Source organism: Podarcis filfolensis (assembly GCF_964270895.1).
Source record: "Podarcis filfolensis genome assembly, chromosome: 6".
Lineage (NCBI taxonomy): Eukaryota > Metazoa > Chordata > Lepidosauria > Squamata > Lacertidae > Podarcis > Podarcis filfolensis.
Genome location: NC_139609.1, coordinates 38,615,782 through 38,636,765, shown reverse-complemented (window position 1 = coordinate 38,636,765; position 20,984 = coordinate 38,615,782). Strand labels below are relative to the sequence as shown.

Sequence of the window (20,984 nt, the reverse complement as noted above, 5' to 3'; positions counted from 1 at the left end):
TCTCACGACTCCTAACGCGCACGAGAAATGGCTTTCAGAGTGCCATTGTAACACTACGTTCTGGCCAAACGGTGCATTGTATGCCTGCCTGCTTCGAAGTAAGTCCTTTGGAGTTCAAGTATGCATATGACTGTAGCCTAGCTCACTTCCATTTCAACTCGCCCCGTGTTCTGCGAGCTGCATATGCAGCGCAACAGGCACTGCTCCCCCCGCCCCACCTCCCCGTTGCATCTCGACTGCTGGCGAATTGCCCTTTGCCTTCCACTTCGCGCGCTCTTACGCAGCTGCTCGAGGTAGAAAACCCGGCTATTTATTAATTAAAGGGTTAGCAAAGGGGAAAGGAGAGCAGCCTTGCTAGCTAGTCGTGCTCGCCCGGCTCGCAGCTCCTAATAAGAGCAGCCGCGCCTGTTTCCGAAAACAACGGCGTTTGTTCTTTAAGCAACCTAGCAAAAGTGTGTTATCATTTTCTTTCGACCGAAAAAACCCCCCAGCCACGCCAAACAGCGCTCTGACTGTGGTTGGGCGTGAGTCTGAGGCAAAGCAGAGGCAGCGAGAGTGCAGTGATGTACTTCAGAGGTTAGGGGGCATGTCGGGGGGCGCGAGGGGAAGGCGGAGGCGGGCGAGACCGTCCTCCTCTCTTCTCTTTGTATGCAGCGTGGCTGCTGGGTCCTGCGCGCGGGGTGGCGCCCAGCTCCCTCTTCCCCAGGCTCCCGCCCCCTGCCGCCGCCCCAGACCCAAGCCCAGCCCGCCCCGACTGGCTCTCTTCCCCCACTCACTGCCTCCACCCCCCGGGCGGTGTGAGAGCTGCGTTCGCGTCCGGGCCGGCAAGATGGCGGCATCGTCGGGGTCCAGCGGCGCCGAGCTGCCCGGGACTCTGGGGGAGTCGGAGGGCGCGGCGGCGGCGGGGACGCCTCGCGCTCTGGCCCCCGAGGAGATCGCCCGCAGGCTGCGCGGAACCAGGCGGGAGCTGAGCAACAGGCGCAAGATCCTGCTGAGGAACCTGCCCACCGAGAGCAGCAGCCAGGTGAGGGAAACGCCCCCGTTTCTCCCCTTCCCTCGCGGCGCGTGGGGAGCACAGCTCGGGGCAGAGCCCTTGGAGGGGCGGCGGGGAGGGGGGAGGACGAGCCACGGGCCCCCCGCTTTCCCCGGGGCTGGAGCCGAGAGTTAATGGGTTGCAGCTGTGGAAGGAGCTTGGTCACGCAGAGTTGGTCACTCGAGGAGCGTGACGGGAACCCGTGGGGAGAGAAAAGATGTCCCGGGGGTGCATCGTCTCTAGGCAGGGAAGAGGTAATTTAGAACTTGCCAGGGATAACGGAGGTGACTGGGCTGGGAGGGAAGCTTGTAGAAGCACATCCTCTCCAAAGTGGAAGAAGAAGGGGGAGGGCCCCCCCTTTTAATGTTGGGAATAATAAGATTCCAGAACTTTGCAGGTGGGTAGGTATCGTCATTCATCTCCTGAGATAGTGGGAGAGAGGGGACGTCTCTATAATTGGTTGAAAGGCAACACATGCAGAAGCCTAAGTCTTGAAAGTTCTAGGAGGGATTGTGGGTTGGAGGGAGTTAACGAGGAACACTCCTCTCTCGCTTTCATAGCAGCAAAACATGCGGAGTTGTCTTTCGTTTTATTGCAATGGATACAGTGCTGTGGATAGGAAGTTTGCTTGTTGCCCTGTGTTGGGATTATACCTTACACTTGGTGGCATGAGCAGCAGCTCAGCAGGAACTCCCATCCCTGAATAAAGAAAGTCAAAAGGCAGCCAGAATAGGAGAAAAGAAGCAAAACAAAATGGGCATTGCTTCTTGTTCTCCTATTCGGAAAGCAGATGAGATTTTGTTCAACATCCTGTCTGTGCCTTGTTTTTGCCTTTGGAAAAAACACTTGTATGTTCTCATCCTCCCCAATTTGTTTATTGCTTTGCATGTCTTTTACTGTTGCTGAGACCATCATTTTTATTTATTTTTCATATTCACTCACCAAGAATATATGCCTGTAGGGTAGGTGGAGGAAAGTTTTGTAAGAGTTTTATTTTATTGACTAAAGAACTTACACATTCTAAATTGCTTCCCATTGCTAACATCAATGACACTTAACTGGAATAGATAGCTGAAGCTGTTTTTCTTTCTTCCCCCTTGGCTTTTCTAACTCTTGTGTAGAATAACTATGTTCTGTTGCAAAGGTTGTACAGTAGTTCAATGAGAAGTTACATATGTGGATAGCCAATAGGAGGTTTTTGGAGTTACCTTTTTCAGCCTTTTGGGCACTGTTAGAAATTATTGTTTTCCATTAAGTAACAGATTTGTAGTCTTCATGATTGCGCAGGTTGCATCTGAAAATTGGGGAAAGTGTGGGAAAACAATAAAGAAGTAGAACTGGGATTAAATTTTATTGTTTTAAATTGTCATAGATTTCCAACTCAAGATAAGAGGTTTTTGCAAAGGCAGACTCAAGTTCCTCTAACATTTACAGTTTTGGAATAAAGGTATAATAAACCCATGCCATATCCAGTTATAAGTGGTCAATCTCATGCAATAAAACATGCAAATTAACCAGGACTTTCTAGCTCCTGTTATGTTCCTGAATGCTGAACAAGTTGCCTTGTTCAGTGACAATCTCTATGTGCTTTGCTTTAGTGGGTGGAGGTAGGTTATACAGAATTGAGTTTTAAAGAGGCTATTAGTCCCCAGAAAATTACTGTATTGATATGCATAAAATGTTTACTAGTGGTAGGGACACACGTCTAATGAAATGCATTACTGTTAAAATAGTAAGGCGATGGCAAGTTAAAGGCAAAGATTCTATCATGAGCAAGCTAATAAATGTCACTGAATGAGTCTGTGGATAATGAAAATGAGTGATAAAAAGAAGACAATAATATTCTGTTCTGTCAAGTGCCACATAGAAAGTTCCAATGTCTGGCATCTTTATAATAGAGTGCAAAATGTTCCATTTATTGTTATTTTTTATTAAATGTATTCATTGCTTTTTAAAAATAAGTCTCATATCAACTTGCAATAAGTTAAAATACAGGAAAGGTGAACACTAAGAACAGGCCATAAATCAAACCAGATTAAGATCTTACAGTTCTTGCAGAGACTGTGCCAGTTCCTTTCATTTGCTGTGAAGTGGATATGATAAAAAAAAAACCCTTGAAACCTGTTGTGTTCCTGTTTTGCCCTATGCATGGATGCGGAGGCATTCAAAATACAAAAGCTTAACTCAATGTGGACATCAATAGACAATTCCTATTTTAAGATCACAGGTGTGCCGACTGTAAACCCCATACACTTTCCACCATCACCCTACTTAAAAGAACTTTCAAAATCTGTTTTACCAGGAGTGACAATGAGACAAAAGAAATATATGTGTGCACCATGGGAAAGAATTGCTTCTGCAACTTGTCTGTGGTCTGCCTTCAGCCTCAGATAGAAGTACACATTTTTCTGGTTTCAGAGGAACTTACAGGGTGAGATCTAACTAACTCTTTCCCTGAAAAGACCACCCAAAAATCAATTGACTTAAATCTGAGTATGGTTAACGTTGGATATTACACATAATGCTGATCATATATGGATACAAGGAAGGCCTTAAAAATGTCACAGCAACTTACTTTGAAGTAAGGTCCATTAAACTCAGTGGGACTTGCTGCTTAAGCAAACATGCGTAGAATCATACTGTAAGCCATTTTAGGTTTCAGCTTTCCAATTAGCATTTTGGGGATTATTAATTGGTTTAAAAATAAGTGAGACCTTCAACAAAATATTGCATTGTTGAGGTTCCAGCCAGCTAGTTATAGCTTCTTTCAGAAGTTTCTGTTCTATTATCTTCAACTTTTCTGTCTCTAGTACTCAGTTTTCCATGCTCACTGAGCATTCTTGGTGGCTTGCTGAGTCTCCCCAGTCCCCCATATATATACTTTACAAACATTTCTGTACTTTCCCCTAATCTGCTGATACTTCTCCCTTGTTCATGGTCAGTGCTGTTTTGGCCACATAAGGAACTGCACTGTCTGAACGAGTTTGCCGCATAGCATAGATAGAGGATGGCAAATATGTATTCAGGCTGCTCCTTGTCCTGTAAGAATAATTGCTTGAAATAGATTAAAATATTCCTTAAAATTATGTACTTTCTGACAGGAAAACAGTGTTTTTCCATAAGAGGGAGTCAAGCTGCTATGCTGTGCTGAAAAGTAATTTTAGGACATATGTCTTCATGGTCCAAATAGTCCTTGTAATAGAAACTTGCAATAGGATTGCAGGGATTGTTACCAAAAAAGGATTTCACTGCCAAGATGTTTTCATTTTCATTAGCCATGCTGTCGGAGTATTCTTTAAGCTCATTCTTTATCCAGGCTTGCTTGGATATCCATCGGAATATTGGATTACACGTAGATAGGAGTAAACACATGGTGTCTAAATATATTTTGCTTTTGGAAATATTGCAGCCTCAGAACAAGAATAATTTAGATGAAAATTTAAAAAGCAATAGTCTTTATTCTCCTTAAACCTTCTGTTTCTTGTGAAGGATGGTGCTTCAGTGCTGTTTACTGTATTTTTTTTAACCGTGTATGTGGATGAAATATAAACGGATTAAGCCCGAGATAGTTAAGCACAGCAAGGTATTGTGAGAAAGTACTGGCTGAAAACAGTTACTGGACATATGCGTGTAGAAATCCACGTCTCAAGACAGAACTAATGATTTGTCTCTGGATATGTACCACGGTGCATCTAATCTGCATACATGGTTTCTGATCCAGAAGGACATTCACATGTAAACTTCTCTTACTGAGTGGGATGTTTGTACATGGGTTGCAGTGATAGGTCCTGTTTAGGTCAGTAGGTCTTCAAGTAACGAGGCATAGGATTGGACTGTACTTGAATGTAGTTTTCCTTTAGGGAACTATAGATTCAGCTTGTAGTGTTTGGGGTTTCATTCTTTATAAGCTAATAACAAACATTTGTTCCTGCTTTACATGACCTCTGTCTTTGTTTAAGTGGTCTATTAGCTAGTCTTCATCAATTATTTATTATTATTCATTCCTGGATAATACTGGACCGAGAGGGCCAGTAGACCTGATGGGGTTGTGTTCCTCCTGTCATTTTCCTGGCACAGGTCATCCAAAAGGGTGACCAGTGCAGTCTTCGTGCCAGAACCAGGTCTGTTCCACTATTGAAATTTATCCAGAAAATTAGTTTCTTCAAGATGAGCTGGATCAGTTCAGCAACCAGCCACTCCAGGACATTGCCCAAGGAGGGAGCATTTGCCACTAGCCCAGGGCGGTCCAGGCCGCATGCAGCCCTCACTACCTCTTTTGGTAGCCCTTAGCAATATTTGACACCAACTGCAGCCTTTATGCTACCTTCCCGAAGCTGGGTTATTGAAGCTCTGGACTTGGGGCTCTGGCATGAGGGTTCTGGCAAGGTCCTAGAGACCTCCAGCCTCCATCACAAAACCTAGTTAGTGCTTCCCCAGCTTTGGGAAGGAGCTGAGAGGGCTCTGTGACCCTGCTAGAACCTTGTGCCTCTTTCCTAAAGCACAGTACTTCACTTAGCCAAATTTGGGAAAGCAGCACAAGGACTGTGTGTGTGTGTGTGTGTGTGTGCGCGCCAACGCCAACTTTTGTCTTTGTTCACTGCCCCTGCACAACAAGGCAGTGTGCGGCCTGCAGGTTCCATGTCGAAGTACTTTTGCGGGCCACTTGGTATGAAAAGTTGGACTGCTCTGCACCAGCCTTTAGTTGTTTATATTTTATTGGTCCTGGGAAAGTTTCTCTAGAATTGGATTCACCTCCATTCCTTGAGGCAGGCAGAAACTGTTCCCTCTTATAATGAGGCATTTGGAGCCTCCCTGGGCCATCCTGCTAGACTTTGTAAGCCAAGTGGTGCAAAGATCCATAGCCTTATCTACTTCCTCAGACCACATCAACTGAAACTCATATATCACTATTGGACTAGCCAATGGGAAAGGGACTTAGACTGGAGTCCTTTCTGCTGCCTTGCAATGGACTGGCTTGAGTTATTCCAACATTGTGTCTCTATACTCGATTTCATCAAGATTCTGTAAGTCCTGGAAGCTCATAGATCCTTGTCAGCCTATTTTTAAATATGCACTTTTAATTTTACAGACATCTGATTATCTGTTCTAGGGAAACCTCTAGATACATGGAGACCATTCTCTTCTTTATGTAGAAACTGATACTTTATTTGGAGGCAGGGAGTGTTTCACACTGATAGGCACTGAGCCACCAACACTCACTAGTTGAGAGAATGATGCCTTATATATGCATTTGAAACCAAATTGCCATATTTTATCATTTGTACTTGTTTTGGAAATGTTTTCTGGTAGCTTTGTAGAGATACATACTTCTGTTTCTTGGCATTTCAAAATGGGGAACTCTTAATCTTTAGTCTTGTGGAAGCATAGCTTTTGGTTCTGGAATATATTTATTAAAATCGGCTGCAATTAGAAAAGTCCATTTAATGAAAAAGCAAGCTTTCCCCCCCCCAAACTGACTGCAAAATAGCAGGTACTCATCTTTGCTGCTGCTTCAACATGACTTCATTTGCCTTTTCCTAGAAATTGTGAGAACACATAAGCTCTTGAAAGTACCATAGCTTGCTTGGTACATTAGAAATCTATGATTTAGCATTTTTATGAGTTATCATTCAAAAGAGGACTTTATTTGATAGGTTAGAAAATATAAAATGTATTAATTGATAAAACATTCATGCGCACTTTTGCATCTCTGCTTAGTGTCACAAGCTGCATTTTTCATAGTTAAAGTCATTTGCCTCAGAACTATACTTCCTGTTCATTGTAGTATTTATTTATTTTATTTTGAAAATGTATATTCTGTACCACTTAACTACAATAATCTCTAAGTGGTGTACAAGTAACTCAATGCAATGAAGATAAAAGTTAGTTAAAGTTATAAAATCAGAATTTCAGTTGTTAAAATACCCACTAATTTTTTTTTTAAGTCTTCAGTAGGTGCTGGATGTTTAAGAGGGAGGGGGCCTCTCTGACCTCAACAGGAAGAGAGTTCTACGAAACACTGAACATATGGCTCCTGGTGGATATAAGCCATGCATCTGAGCCATGGGGGACCACTAACAGAGGCTCACATGAAGATCCCAGTGATTGGGCAGGGGTATAAGGGATTAGTCACTTCTTTTGGCAACCTGGACACAAATTGTTAAGGGCCTTGAACCTGGCCTGATAGCAAATGGGCAGCCAGTGCAAGCTTTTATTTATCTGCTGGCATTGTAGTGAGCAGTCTTCTAATTCTGGTTCCTTTTCATAAAGGATGCTGCTATGATTTTCCTGGTGCCTCTTATGCTGTCTAACTAGCAGACTGAAGAAGTACATATGCTAACTAATGGCCAAAGGCTATGCTTAGCTCTGCAGGAAATAAACAAAAAGATGGGATCCTCTCGTTGTAGCATGGGATAGTAAGAAAGTCTTATTATAGCTATCTACTTTCTCTCTTTGTAATAATGTGGGCAGCACAGCTAGCTGTCAAGAAGCTAAAAGAGACCGATCGGCCTTTTCCCACACTAGTTAAGCTGGTGTATTGGGAGTTAAGCTGATTTCGTTCTCTTAAAGTCAAAGGTTATAAATTAACTTAACAGAAAGTACTTTGTAGTAGCGGGTTGGTGATCTAGCTGTCATAATAAGAAGGTACTATTTGAGATGAGAACTGAGATCAGAGTGTGGGTAGAGTATGGGGTTTGAATTGGGGTGACCATGGATAAAATCCTTACTCAGCTGCAGAGCTAATTGAGTGACCCTGGAGAACTTCCTACTTCACCATCCTGATCACAGGGCTTCTACGAGGGTGAAAAATTAGGTAGCTCTATTGATTCCTAGACTCCTTGGAAGAATAGTGGGATAGATGTGGATAATAAATAATGTGACTGTTGAATAGTGTTGCACTGCAAGCAAGACACTCATTTAGCTCCCAAGACATATGTGAGAATATGCATTCCTTTTGGAAAATAGCATTTCTGAATCTTCTTTCTTATTTGGAGTTCTCAAAGAAACACTTCACAGATCAGGAGGCAGCCCTGTTTAAAAGTGTGCTAACATTGTCAGGTTGTACAGCAGGAATGGGGAACTGGGTTTGACCAGAAGCCTGAGTCCTGGGTTCTTCCCACCCCAATGCGCAACTTTGCCCTGCCCACCTGGCATCACTTTGGAATCAGCTGGCCAATTCTCCCCTGTGGAGAGTGGCAAGCTTTATTGCAAAAGAAAACCCAAGCTAAGGAAGACCTGAAGCTGCTGCCTGTCAGCTGGTCAAGCATGACTCCAAGCCTGCTTTCTGCAGGACTTGGCTGTAGGGGGAACTTGGCCATGCAGACAATGAACTACAGTGGTACCTCGCAAGACGAATGCCTCGGAAGACGAAAAACTCGCAAGACGAAAGAGTTTTTCGTTTTTTGAGTTGCTTCGCAAAACGAATTTCCCTATGGGCTTGCTTCGCAAGACGAAACGTCTTGCGAGTTTGTTTCCTTTTTCTTAAAACCGCTTGAAGAGGTGCAGTTGCGACTTGACCGTGCTTCGCAAGACGAAAAACTCGCAAGATGGAAAGACTCGCAGAACGAATTAATTTTGTCTTGCGAGGTACCACTGTACCTTGGAGTTGCCACCTATCAACTGAAAGGTGGCAGCTTCAAGCCTGCTGGAATTCCCCACGCCCCACTTTGGGCAGGGGTCAGTTGCATTGCCAAGTTCCCCATGTCGAACCCAGTAGTGCCGCTGATGCCAGCAGGCTCACGCTCACTGCCAATCAGCATTCCTTGCTAATGCACCATTGGGAGTGCTGTTAGTTGTGTGGGTCAAGGGGGTGGGATTAATGGGTAACTAGAACCCCTGTCGGGCCTAATTATATCCATGGACTGGAGGCTCCCCACTCCTGTTGTAGAATATTGGCCTGGTTTGCATAATGCAGTAAGCCAAACTATGCATTTGGGGAATCACACAGCCCCCTGCAGAGAAGCCACTTTGCTCCTTCCTGGTCCTTCTATTAATTCCATGGTACACTGAGCTAAGCCACATTTTACTTAGCATGTTGTGCAAACCAGGGCTCATGGTTTAAGCTTTCCCCTTTCAAACCATTAACTGAAGCCAAGGTTTGTTCTAGGCTGCAGCTTGTGGTTAGTTGAGAAGAGAAGTTGAGTATAATAGCTCAGTCAGTAGAGCATGAGACTCTTAATCTTGGGGTTGCGGGTTTGAGCCCCACATTGGGCAAAAGAGTTCTGCATTGCAGGGGGTTGAACTAGATGGCCCTCATGGTCCCTTCCAACTCTATGATTCTATTATAAGCTTGTGTTCAGGCAACATGCTGGTCTAGCTCAGCATGGAGTGGCAGTAAAACAGGACTGAGGAAGAGCAAAGCAGCTGCGAATTTGGTTTGCCATGTCGTGCTAGCTAGGCCATTGTTTAAAGTACAGTACTACTTGCCAGAAAGCATAACAAATTCCTATATATAGAGACAGGCTTAGCCGATCATTTTAGTGAGTGAATCATTTTTAAAAATATTGTTTTATAGGTGTCAGCTAGGGATTGTTTTTATTTGATGGGTACTCCAAGGGGAATGATGCGTGCTGACAAATTTCAGAAGATGCATGTGTGAGTTTCAGGCATGCTTTCAACCTTCTGTAAACATCAAATATATATTTACACATAACAAATTGGTCGTGTACTGACCATTCCTTCACTTTAGTGATGGACTCCAAAGAAATGTGCCTTTCTCTCATCTCCCTATGCCAGTCAGAATCCCCATTCTGGTCACAACTCCCCCCCCCCCCCTTGCATTTAACCCACCATAAGGCAGATGTATTGGATTGCTGAGTAGTAGCAATAACATACTATCAGTGTATGTAGATAGCCTGAGGAGCAGCATCATGTTTTATTAACACAGCATTTGACAGCTGTTAACCGATGAAATAAGAGACTAGTATCCAATCTGACTAAAAAGAATACACTTGATCCTATTCAGATCAAACCCCTATTACCCACTAAGCTATGTATATTGAATTAGCAGATTGGCAAGGTGGGAGTGTGTTGTGATCTAGGGCACTTTGTAGAGTAGAAGGATGTGTCGTAACAAATTCAGTTTCATTGGAGACCCTCAAGGCAGAGTGAGTGTGTAAATATATCATAATCAGTCTGATTAGGGCCAAAAGTACTCATTGTTTTTAATGCAACAACAGGGCCTTCTTGGTCACAGTTCCTCTCCCTGGTGTGGTACATCTGTCTTGCTCATAATTAACATTATTTTAACATGTGGAATTTAAAGAACATTTCTGTTCAACCAGCCATTGGTGGCTGAAAGATACTGTTCCTGGCAACTTTGAAATTCTTTAACCTGTGAGGATATTTTATTGCTTTTGCGTTGTTCTTTTATGTTTTGTTGTTTCGGGAGGAAAGACAGAATAAAAATTTAATCAGTAAGTAAAATTTGCCACGTCTTTCTGTAGAACAGGGCTGGCTAACCTTTGGTGCCTCCAGATGTTGTTCTTAATCTCCCATCAATCATGGTCATACAGTCCAACAACATTTGGAGCATCACAAGTAAGCCATACCTGCTTTAGAAAAATCTGTGGGTAGACTGGGAGGGTAGCACAGGCTTCTCCTGTATAGTTTTCCGAATCAAAATCTCCATACGAAACTGATTATTGTTCCAAAGGTGCTATTTGAAGGGCAAATAGCCACATCAGGGGTGATTTCTGGTAGCAAATGGCCCAGCAGGAAATGGTTAAACTCTCCTCCAGCACAGCAGTCCTGACCTAGATTGGGAGGCCATACCAAATGCTCTTTTTAAAAGGAAGAGACATAGCCAGTTGCACATTAATTGAAAACAATGTTCCACAGTGTGCAGGTCGACTCCTAGTCAGGTTGAAATTCTGATACAGGCACTCCTCACACACTAGATGCACCAGGAGAAGCAGCAGCTATGCCAACCCTAAACTGAAATCAAAATAAACTGAACAGTGTAACATAAATGGGCAATGAATATGAAAGTAGCATTAGATTATGATTTGGATAGATTGTTATTTGGAAGCTGTAACAAAAGTAGCAAAAAAACCCCAAAACGAAAGAAACAAAAAACAAATACTAATAATGGTTGTATACAGTTGGCACAAGGAATTTTGCTTTTGCTGGGGAACTTCCTCTCTCCTTTTCCTGTGAGCTCCCCCAAATCTGTCCTGCCTTCCGTCCCACCACACAACCCTGTGAAGCATGGCGGGGGGGGGGGGGGGAGGAGATGAAGTTCCAATGCACAGGATGAAGTCCTTGTGCTATATGACTTCTCTGGATGCAAACCAGTGTTTTTAGTTGCAAATTGTTTTGTAAGAAGAGACTCATAAATTAAATAATAGTGCTTGTTTACACCCCAAAGTAGACCTAATTCTTTTTATAATAATCAATATCTATGTATCTCTTCCTTTGCTGTGGGATTCCACTGCAGTGGTACCTTGGGTTAAGAACTTAATTCGTTCCGGAGGTCCGTTCTTAACCTGAAACTGTTCTTAACCTGAAGCACCACTTTAGCTAATGGGGCCTCCCGCTGCCGCCGTGTCGCCGGAGCATGATTTCTGTTTTCATCCTGAAGCAAAGTTCTTAACCCGAGGTACTATTTCTGGGTTAGCGGAGTCTGTAACCTGAAGCGTCTGTAACCCGAGGTACCACTGCATTATTGTTTCATCATTACTTTTTGCCACCTTTCCTTTCTCTTTTAAACTACTGTATTTTTCGCTCCGTAAGACAGACTTTTTTCTTCCTAAAAAGTAAGGGGAAATATCTGTGCGTCTTATGGAGCAAATGTGTGGTCCCTGGAGCCAAATTGCCCAAGGGCAAAAAGCAGATCATGCCCCCCCTTTTTTTCTTTTTGAAAGAGGGAAGTGGATGTTGAAACAAAGCCGCTGATCCGCAAGTGATCGGGAGGGAGATAAGGGATGCTAGCAATAAAGTAATAAATAAAGCCTGGGAGGGGGGAAGTAAAGACAGCGAACTTGCAAGGAGAGGAGGCAGGAAGACTAAAACAATGAGAAGAGAAATTAGAAGTAAAGAAGGAGCAAAAAACTGCTCCAGCTAAGGAAAAGACACTAAGGCAAACGAGGGAAGGGAGTGTTGAAAGGAAGCAACTGATCGGCAAGCGATCAGGAGGGAGATAAGGGACGCTAGCGATAAAGGAGGGGGGAGGTAAAAGCCCATGGATCCTCAGGATTTTTACATTGGGTCACCCCAGATTCACCATCAGATCACATAGCATGTCCATGGCTACACGCACTCACTGTTTTGTGGGGCCGTAATGGAGCAAAAACGTGGTTACATAGCACGGATCTACATGGATCCTCAGGATTTTTGCATTGGGTCACCCCAAATTCACCATCAGATAACATAGTATGTCTATGGCTAAAGCCTGCACCAAAAAACCCCCGGATCCACTGTTTTGTGGGGCCATAATGGCGCAAAAACGTGGTTACCAAGCACAGTTCCACATGGATTCTTAGGATTTTTCATTGGGCTACCCCAAACTCACTGTCAAATTACATGTCTGTGGCCACAGCATGAACCACAAAAATCATACATCCACTGTTTCGTTCAGAATATTTTTTTTCTTGTTTTCCTCCTCTAAAAACTAGGTGCGTCTTATGGTCAGGTGCGTCTTATGGAGCGAAAAATACGGTGCTTTCCTTAAGCACGAGGCTTTGTAGCCCCTGTTTGTTGTGGCTATAATCACCTATTTTCCTTTTCTTTTAAAGCTCAGATTAACAGTTTTGTAATGTCATATAGTTCAGGCATCTTAGCATTGTCTCATCATTGCATTTCTTGAAGTAAACTTTCTGTGAACTTTACTTTCTGTATTACCCCTCCACAAAATGACTCAGTTCATATACCATAGTAAAACAAACCTTAGTTGACAGATTGTGGTTTATTGGGAGCAAATACTGGTTCAGGCATAGCACTAAGTCAGGAGTTGTGGTGAGTTTCCCCTATGCAATTGCAGGGAGAAAGCAAAACAGCCCAGAATGGTGTGCATTCACCGTCAACCATTAACTATGGAATAAGCCTGTTGTGCCAACAGGCTTAGCATGTTCTTCTTTAATGAGGAAAATCTCATGTCCCTTCTGGAACTATCTTGATTTTACCAGCCCAAATATGGTATCTATATACATTGCCTTGTCTCTAAATCTCTGAATTTATTATCCCTCTGGTGAGTCTATAAAGTTCCCATTGACCCCCAACCCAATTTCTAAGTCATTGACAAGAGAGGAGAAGCACATGTTCCTTTTCAGTACACAACAGGAAGAGGATGCAGCACCCCTTGGAAAAAAATAAGAAGCATTTAGCACCTGTGAAACAGGTGCTAGCTGCTGAATTCCTCAGAGATGTGCACAGAATTGCCTAATTATAGAGGAGGGAAAATGCATTATAAGAGTAGTACTGTGTAAGTTCATTGAAACGCTGGAAATAATTGTGTTCTCTAATTATACTTTTCTGTGACCTTGTTTGCAATGGTAAGATGCACAGTTTCAGAATGTAGTCTTGGAGTGTTGTAGAAGCGCACAATAAAATGTTGGGAGCATGCAGACTTTCCCCTATGACTTTAGATATTGCTAACTACTCATTGACATGGTGTTGAATGCTGTATCTTTCAATAAAATGTGACTACTGAAGTTTGGATCAAAAATTATATTTTTGATATTTCATTTCTGTGAAGAACAAGGCAATCTATGTCAGTAAGAGATTTCATTTTAAACAGAAGGAGTTTTGCTGTACAATGCAGAATAAATACCGTTGAGTTGCATTATTAGCAGTGTTCTACATCATCCTTATCTGGCAACTCAGTATGCCAGCCTTTTATAGTTCTTTTTTTCATTAGGCAAAAAGTAACTACTCTAGGAATTTCACTTTTCAAAGGACAGAGCTTGTGGTTGAAGTGAGTGCTCACTCATATTGATTCCTAATTAATGTTTTGTATAGCAGTATGTCTATGGAGTAATTCTTTATTTGGAACAATTCAAAAACCTTAACATTAAAATAAAAATGTTCAGTGCACTGAGTTTATTCTGATGGATTGTGTTGTTTTTTTCTTTTGCCACCTCCCCAGGAAATCCATAATTTATTAAAAGACTTTGAATTGAAGTACTGTTATGTGGACAAAAATAAAAGAACAGGTAAGAACCAAGAAGTATTATTTATTAATCACCTTCCACACATTGCTTACAGCTTAAAAAACCAGTTAAAAACAAGTGATGTGTGTGTATTTATTTATCTAGCTGTGTGTGTGTGTGTGTGTGTGTGTGTGTGTGTACACACAAAAAGAGTTTACGCCCATGGCAGAGAACTAGGACTATAAGATTTTGCATACAGAGCTAGTTAAGTCCATAAGACACACATGTAGTTAAACTGTGACTTCAGTGCCCTTGTTCACACATAATGCAAAGCTGTGGTTTAATGCTATATGAATGAGCCTTAAAGGATTCTGAAACTGACACTCCCCATGTCTGTTATCCCATTGTTTGCATGGGAACTTAGCGTGTGCATTGCGACCTCTTGTGTGTGCAAGGAGTACGGAAATGTTGCCAGATTCAATTATTTCAATTTTATCAGAACTGCCTTGAATTTCCTTTGGTTTAATCAGAAGTCTTTCATTGGTCTTATATTAACGTTCAACAACACAATTTATTTAGTATGAAAAGCAGGGCTTCCTTCCTTCCTTCCTGTTTAACTCAAGGACTAAACACCAGCAGTGAGTGAGGCCAGAGCCAAAGTGGGTAAAGCCGGAGCCACCCCCAATAAGAATAAGAATAAGAATTTATTATTTGTACCCCGCACATCTGTCTGGGTTTCCCCAGCCACTCTGGGTGGCTCCCAACAGACTATTAAAAGAACAATAAAACATCAAACATTAAAAACTTCCCTAAACAGGACTGTCTTCAGATGTCTTCTAAAAGTCAGATAGTTGTCCATTTCCTTGACATCCGATGGGAGGGCGGGTGCTACCACCGAGAAGGCCCTCTGCCCAACTCTTTTTCTCTTCTTTCTCTCTCCCACACAAGCTTGCACTGCATCAGTCATCACCCATTCACCATCAACTCTCTCCCTGCCACTCATTGCGGTTAATCTATTCACATATACACAAAGACCTCTCTTTCCTCCTCTCTTCTCTCCCTCCCTTTTTGCTCTCTCCTTCCCTTTCTTGCGCCTCTCCTTCTCCTGTCCCCATGGGGCAATTCGGCTTAGATCAAAAGCTTCCATTGGCACCAATGGAAGCTTTGCTTCCTAAGTCTAATGGTGGCAGGGCAGTGGTGGTGGCATAATATAGGAAAGTCTTACTGTCCCCTCCCAAAAATGTAAATTGCCCCCACCATGCTGTAGTTAGACATCTTAATGGCATTATATTATGATTTTTGTAGGCATCATAATATAATTCCTTTGAGCAAAATAGGAATTAGTAGTTTATAAGCATCACACTTACTTCGTTTCAGTTTCACTACTGATTGCTACCATATTTTCTAGAACATGAATTGTATTTATTCATATAAATAAATAAATAAATAAATAAATAAATAAATAATATTTATAGATGAATAACAGAATATATAAGGGTGGTGGTATCACACATCCTGATTGGTCAAATTGTGCAATACAGAAGTTTTATGAGGAAACAGCTGTTTCCCTTCAATTACAAAACATATTGCAAGTTATAAGAAAGCTTTGCGTAGCTGGTATCTAGACCAAAGCCTTAATGTTACAGTAATACTTACTCTAATCTATCTATGTATGTGCTTAATTAGTATAAGATGGTCCCAGCTACGATTCAGTTAAACCTGCTTTAAAAAAAATAAGTGTCACTATGCTTATAATTTATTTAGTAAACCTTTTAGACTTGAGGATAGTGTAACCTCTGATTATTCAGGCTTGAAAGAAAATGTTAGCATTCCTGATTCTCAGTGGTATCATCTTTCCACTCAGTTTCACTTCTACTTGAGCTTCGGTGTTCAGTAGAAGCAGATGATTAATAGGCAATCTGGAATAAAAGATGTTTTCTGTTTTAAACCATAATCTTGCAACCAGAGCTTCCTGGAATTGAATTTCAGGAAAAGGCTCTATTGAAATATGATATGTCAGCAATAACTCTAAAAGGTTACAGCGCATGAGGCAGCACAGTCACCCCCACAGACACATCATGGCAATTTTTGACAAAGCACATGGTGGAGGAGGAGGGGCATGGAATTAATAGGTACATCCCATGTTACTTGGTTTTTATTTAACATTATACAGCTGTGTTTATTTTGAGCTGTTAACCACACTACTAATAATATTTAAAGTATGCCCTCACATAGTAAAGACAAAGAATATTTTCTAAGTAAGCCTTGCTTGTACTGTGGTACCTCGGGTTAAGTACTTAATTCTTTCTGGAGGTCCATTCTTTACCTGAAACTATTCTTAACCTGAGGGACCACTTTAGCCAATGGGGTCTCCCACTGCCGCCGCGTGATTTCTGTTCTCATCCTGAAGCAAAGTTCTTAACCCAAGGTAATATTTCTGGGTTAGTGGAATCTGTAGCCTGTGGCGTATGTAAGCCGAGATACCACTGTACTGTGATTAGTGTATAAACAATATTATGATAGAACTGGAAACTATCTATGTTTAGGGTGGTGGCAAGGGGATCTTCCTCCCCAACAGTCCTCTAAAAAGCCTCATCCGGAGGGTTGGGGAACCCTTAGGAAAGGCCTCATATTTTTAAATAGGGGATTACGGGGAAATGGACATGGCTTCCCCAAAATGAATCCTGGGAACTGTACTTTATCTTTCGCAGAGCTGTAATTTTTAGCATTCTTAACAAACTATAGCCCCCAGGATTCTTTGGGAAAGTTGTGTGCTTTAAATATATAATGTGGATATGACTTACATTTGTAAGAGTGGAACATCCACTTTCTATGAGCGAAGAGAACTATAATCATGAATTCTCAAACCCTTACTTTGTTTCAGAATTCAGGAAGAAGAAGAAGAAGCAATAGGGCCTGATTTACATTTTACACTATCCATTGTTTTATGTTTATTGTGATTTTGGGGCATCACAAAAGTCAACCACCAACTTTGTAATAAATGCTGGTACTTTCCTTGCTCTGAGGCTCATCCAACAAGCCAACTTTGTTGCGGAAGATGAATTGTGGTAGACTATGTAAATATCTGTTGCTGTTTTTGCTGTCTTCCAGCTTTTGTTACTTTACTGAATGGAGAGCAGGCTCAGAATGCAATACGGTTGTTTCACCAATACTCCCTTCGAGGGAAAGAAATCTCAGTGCAGCTTCAGCCAACCGATGCCCTGCTCTGCATTACCAACTTACCACGCTCCTATACATTGCAAGAGTTTGAAGAGTTGGTGCGGCCCTATGGCAATGTTGAAAGACACTTTTTGATTTATAGTGAAATCACTGGGTATTCGAAGGGCTATGGTTTTGTGGAATACATGAAAAAGGATTCTGCAGCTAAAGCTAGGTTGGACCTTCTAGGGAAACAAGTAGGTGGGAATGCCCTTTTTGCTCAGTGGATGGATGTCAATCAGTTAACTCCAGAACTCATACATTCAAAGTGCCTTTGTGTGGAAAACCTCCCTACAGACTACACAGATGCAGAGGATCTGATGCAGACTTTTTCGTCGAAATATAACCCTGTGTTTTATCAGGTATGTAGGACTTTTAAAGCCACAGCTCTTGTCTTTGGGGGCTGTGTGGTTTGACTACTCACCTTACATGGACTTTCCTTTGTTTGATTTTTAGCTTAATATGTTCAAGCTGGTGAATGATTATAGTACGCTTGTAACAGCTCCAGTAGTAGTATAAAGGTTTATTAGGGTTGGGTATGGCTGGCCTGCATTAGTCACCTGAAAATTATGTAAAAGGCCATCTGGCCCACTTCCTTGCATTTACAGAATTTCTGTTTGAGGAAGCAATTCTGGGAAACATTTTAAACTTTCACTTATAAATCTTAGAGTTTCTGGTATTTCAGGGGAGGGGAGTCGGAAACAACAGAATAAAGCTCCCTCAGTATATATAAAAATGTTATATTTTAGAACCCCAAATTGGAATTTAGAAATCATTTACTGTAAATTGGTAAAGATAACCTACCGACTGAGGAAAGCAATTGAGACATCTGATGAAGTTGTCTCTAATTCATGAAAACTTGTGCCGCAAGAAGTCTGCTAGATTTCAGGATTCCAGAAAACTCTCCGTAGTCCCCCCTCCCCTTCAATAGACTTAAGTTGGCAATCTCTTTGGATACTAGAAAAGACAGGGGCAAGAACATCACCTTTGTTTTGAAGGGGGTGAATGGGAAGAGACAATTTAATACTGCTTGTTTATAGTATTGGAGAGGGGACTATAGCTCAGTGGGTAGGGTATATGTTTGCATGGAGAAGGTGCCAGACTTAAGCTCCAGGATTTCCAGTTAAAAATATATTGAAAGCCAGAACTTAGAAGAGCTTCTGCTTGAGACCACAGTGATCAGTATACTGGTCTAGATGCCACAAGACTGTTCCATGTGTTCATAGTTATTTCCAGTGTGCTGAGAAACATCCTTATATTTAATATTTTTCTTTCTTCCCTACCTCTTCCTTTTAAACTAATTTAAACTAGCCCCTTCTCTTAATATATGTTGGAGATACGTTTGTCTTAGACTATTTCAGCTGTGGGCTGTTTAGTCACAGATGTTATTTTTTTCTAAACATTATTCCAGTTTTGTTTACATGTAGTTTTGGAAGAATGTACAATGCTTCCTATCTCTTTGACCTGTCACAATATTATTGTCTTAAGTATATAAATATGTTGGGTTGGTGTGTTTTTTTACAGTGTCCTTTGTGGCTTAAGGATATATTTTAGGATATTTTTGGTTGATAGGCATGGTTTATTATGAACTTTCAATGCATTTTGATAGGGTTTGCACCAGTTGATTATACCTATTATGTTTTTAATGTTGTTCCAGAGTGATTCCATAAGACAGAATAAACAGCTGATGCATGTTTATCAAAGGGCAGAAGCTTTCAGCTGGCATGAAATAAGCCCTGATGAGCTCTATATTTCCTGTGAGACAAAATCGTTTTAGATGTTTTGAAAATGGGGTACAAATAAATTAGTTCAATGTGGAACCTTCAAGATATATAGAAATGCAGCTAGTTTTTATTCATTTTACTATTTTTATTGTAACATATGTTGATTGTATTACTAAGCTTTGTAACACTGGTTGGACGTTGTATCCAACAAACAATCCCTGCTTTTCACTAGTCGATTTGATAATTACATAAAACTGACGCCATCCATATCTTCCTAGGGAATACTTATGTGACAGTAAATGCTACTGAAATAAGTCTTAAGTTGTTGGTGGTGATCCAGAAGGGTACATGTGCCAAATTCTTTCCTCTGGCCAAATATCAAGGTCTTTCCCCTCCTCCTCCTCCTCCTTTAGTGCAGCATAACTCTCACCTCTAGTGAAACGCAAACAGCTTTTGTAACATGGCTATTTAAAAGGCATCTTCTGATGCGTTTTCGGGAGACTGCTGCAATCCTGCAAAGAAGCAAGAAAACGAACATTTGCACGTGTGCAAAGCAGTTGGTTTCCTGTACCTCCGCCAATAACTGAGGTGTCAAAACTAAATATATACCACCAGCTAGAATTTCATTGAATTTTGCAGATGTCACCACTGCAGTTTTTCATATTATTTAAAATGCAAAACTTTTCAGCCAAACTGTACATGAAAAAAATTAGTATTCCTCACCCATAGGAAAGAAATGCAAGGGCGGGGCGGGGAATGTGCCCATGGTTTCAAAATAATCCCCAGTTTAATTCCGTCCCTTAATGCTCCATAAAATAACTGTCAAATTTATTTCATAGCTCAAGTTCTTCATGAGATTAGATGGCAGGGCAGCAGTAATTCAAGTACAAGTTCTGTGTGGCTGTCATCTGCAAAATATTTGTGTATTAAATTTAGCTTGAAGGGAGGAGTGATCAGCAATGTTAATCTGGTCTTAGAAACACATTACTTAGTATTTTTCACAGGTGGTTCGTGCTTGAGGTGGAAGGATATAGTGCTGTCTGGAAACTGATATAGAGAGCATGTACTTCATTCATTGTGTTGTGAAATGTCCCTTCAGCTTGCTCAGGATGAAGATAGCTCGGTTGATGGCTTTGCAGTCGTTGAGTATGAGACAGCAGAGCAGGCAGAGGAAGTCCAGCAAGGCACAGATGGCTTGACTTTCAGAGAGAAGAGAGTGCATGTATCTTATTGTGCTCCGGGAGCTCCAGGGCGTGGAACTCTTGCTACACTTATAGCAGCACAACGCATGGTAAGAGACTCTACCACACCCCACACCCCCAAGGAAAAACATGTGACAAGTGCATTTAGGACACTGGACATAAAAAACTGAATTATATATTGATATGATGGCTGTATCTTTGGGCATGGTAGGCAATTAGTGGCTTTGTTCATACATAGTGCTGACCCAAGTCATGATTTAGCAAGAACAAACAAGTATGCAGATACCCACTCTTGACTTGGCAAGAATGAATGAGCATGTGACAACTTGGGGAGCAAATCATGGCTTCTTTGCTACTTAGCTACCAAAAGTATGGCTTAGCATTACGTGTGAACTTGTGCTCATAGTTTGTCTCCCAGAAAGGAACGATGAGCAGTAAGCCTCATGGTTTGTTGAGAGTGAGACAACCCGGGAGCCCAGATTTGTGTGTAGAACGAAACCAAATCGTTACTTAGTTCTGCATAGCATGGCAGCGACAGGAGTTGCGGAGTAAAGTGGTTGCGGTTTTCTCCATGGAAACTCACACAGCTCCTCATTCTTGCTAAGTCACAATTTGGTTTACTTCTTAACTGGGCTCCTGATAAAACTGTTCTTAGATATAAACACTGTGGTTTTCCCAGGTTTTCTCTCCCACCTTGTTTGCATCACTAGCGTATGAT

The 20,984-nt window shown here is 41.8% G+C and overlaps 1 protein-coding gene across 2 annotated transcripts in view; it reads left to right on the top strand.

Annotated features, from left to right (window-relative positions):
* RAVER2 (ribonucleoprotein, PTB binding 2) overlaps window positions 1-20,984 on the top strand; it is a 42,612-nt gene continuing 21,628 nt past the window's right edge. The window contains exons 1-4 of one of the 2 annotated variants that reach the window (XM_083621142.1): window positions 1-1,024; window positions 14,118-14,184; window positions 17,233-17,702; window positions 20,164-20,355. In XM_083621142.1, the coding sequence (XP_083477268.1) occupies window positions 587-1,024; window positions 14,118-14,184; window positions 17,233-17,702; window positions 20,164-20,355 (1,167 nt within the window). In that variant the 5' untranslated portion in view covers window positions 1-586. The remainder of the gene's footprint in view (window positions 1,025-14,117; window positions 14,185-17,232; window positions 17,703-20,163; window positions 20,356-20,984) is intronic. The other variant, XM_083621141.1, reaches the window with a different exon arrangement.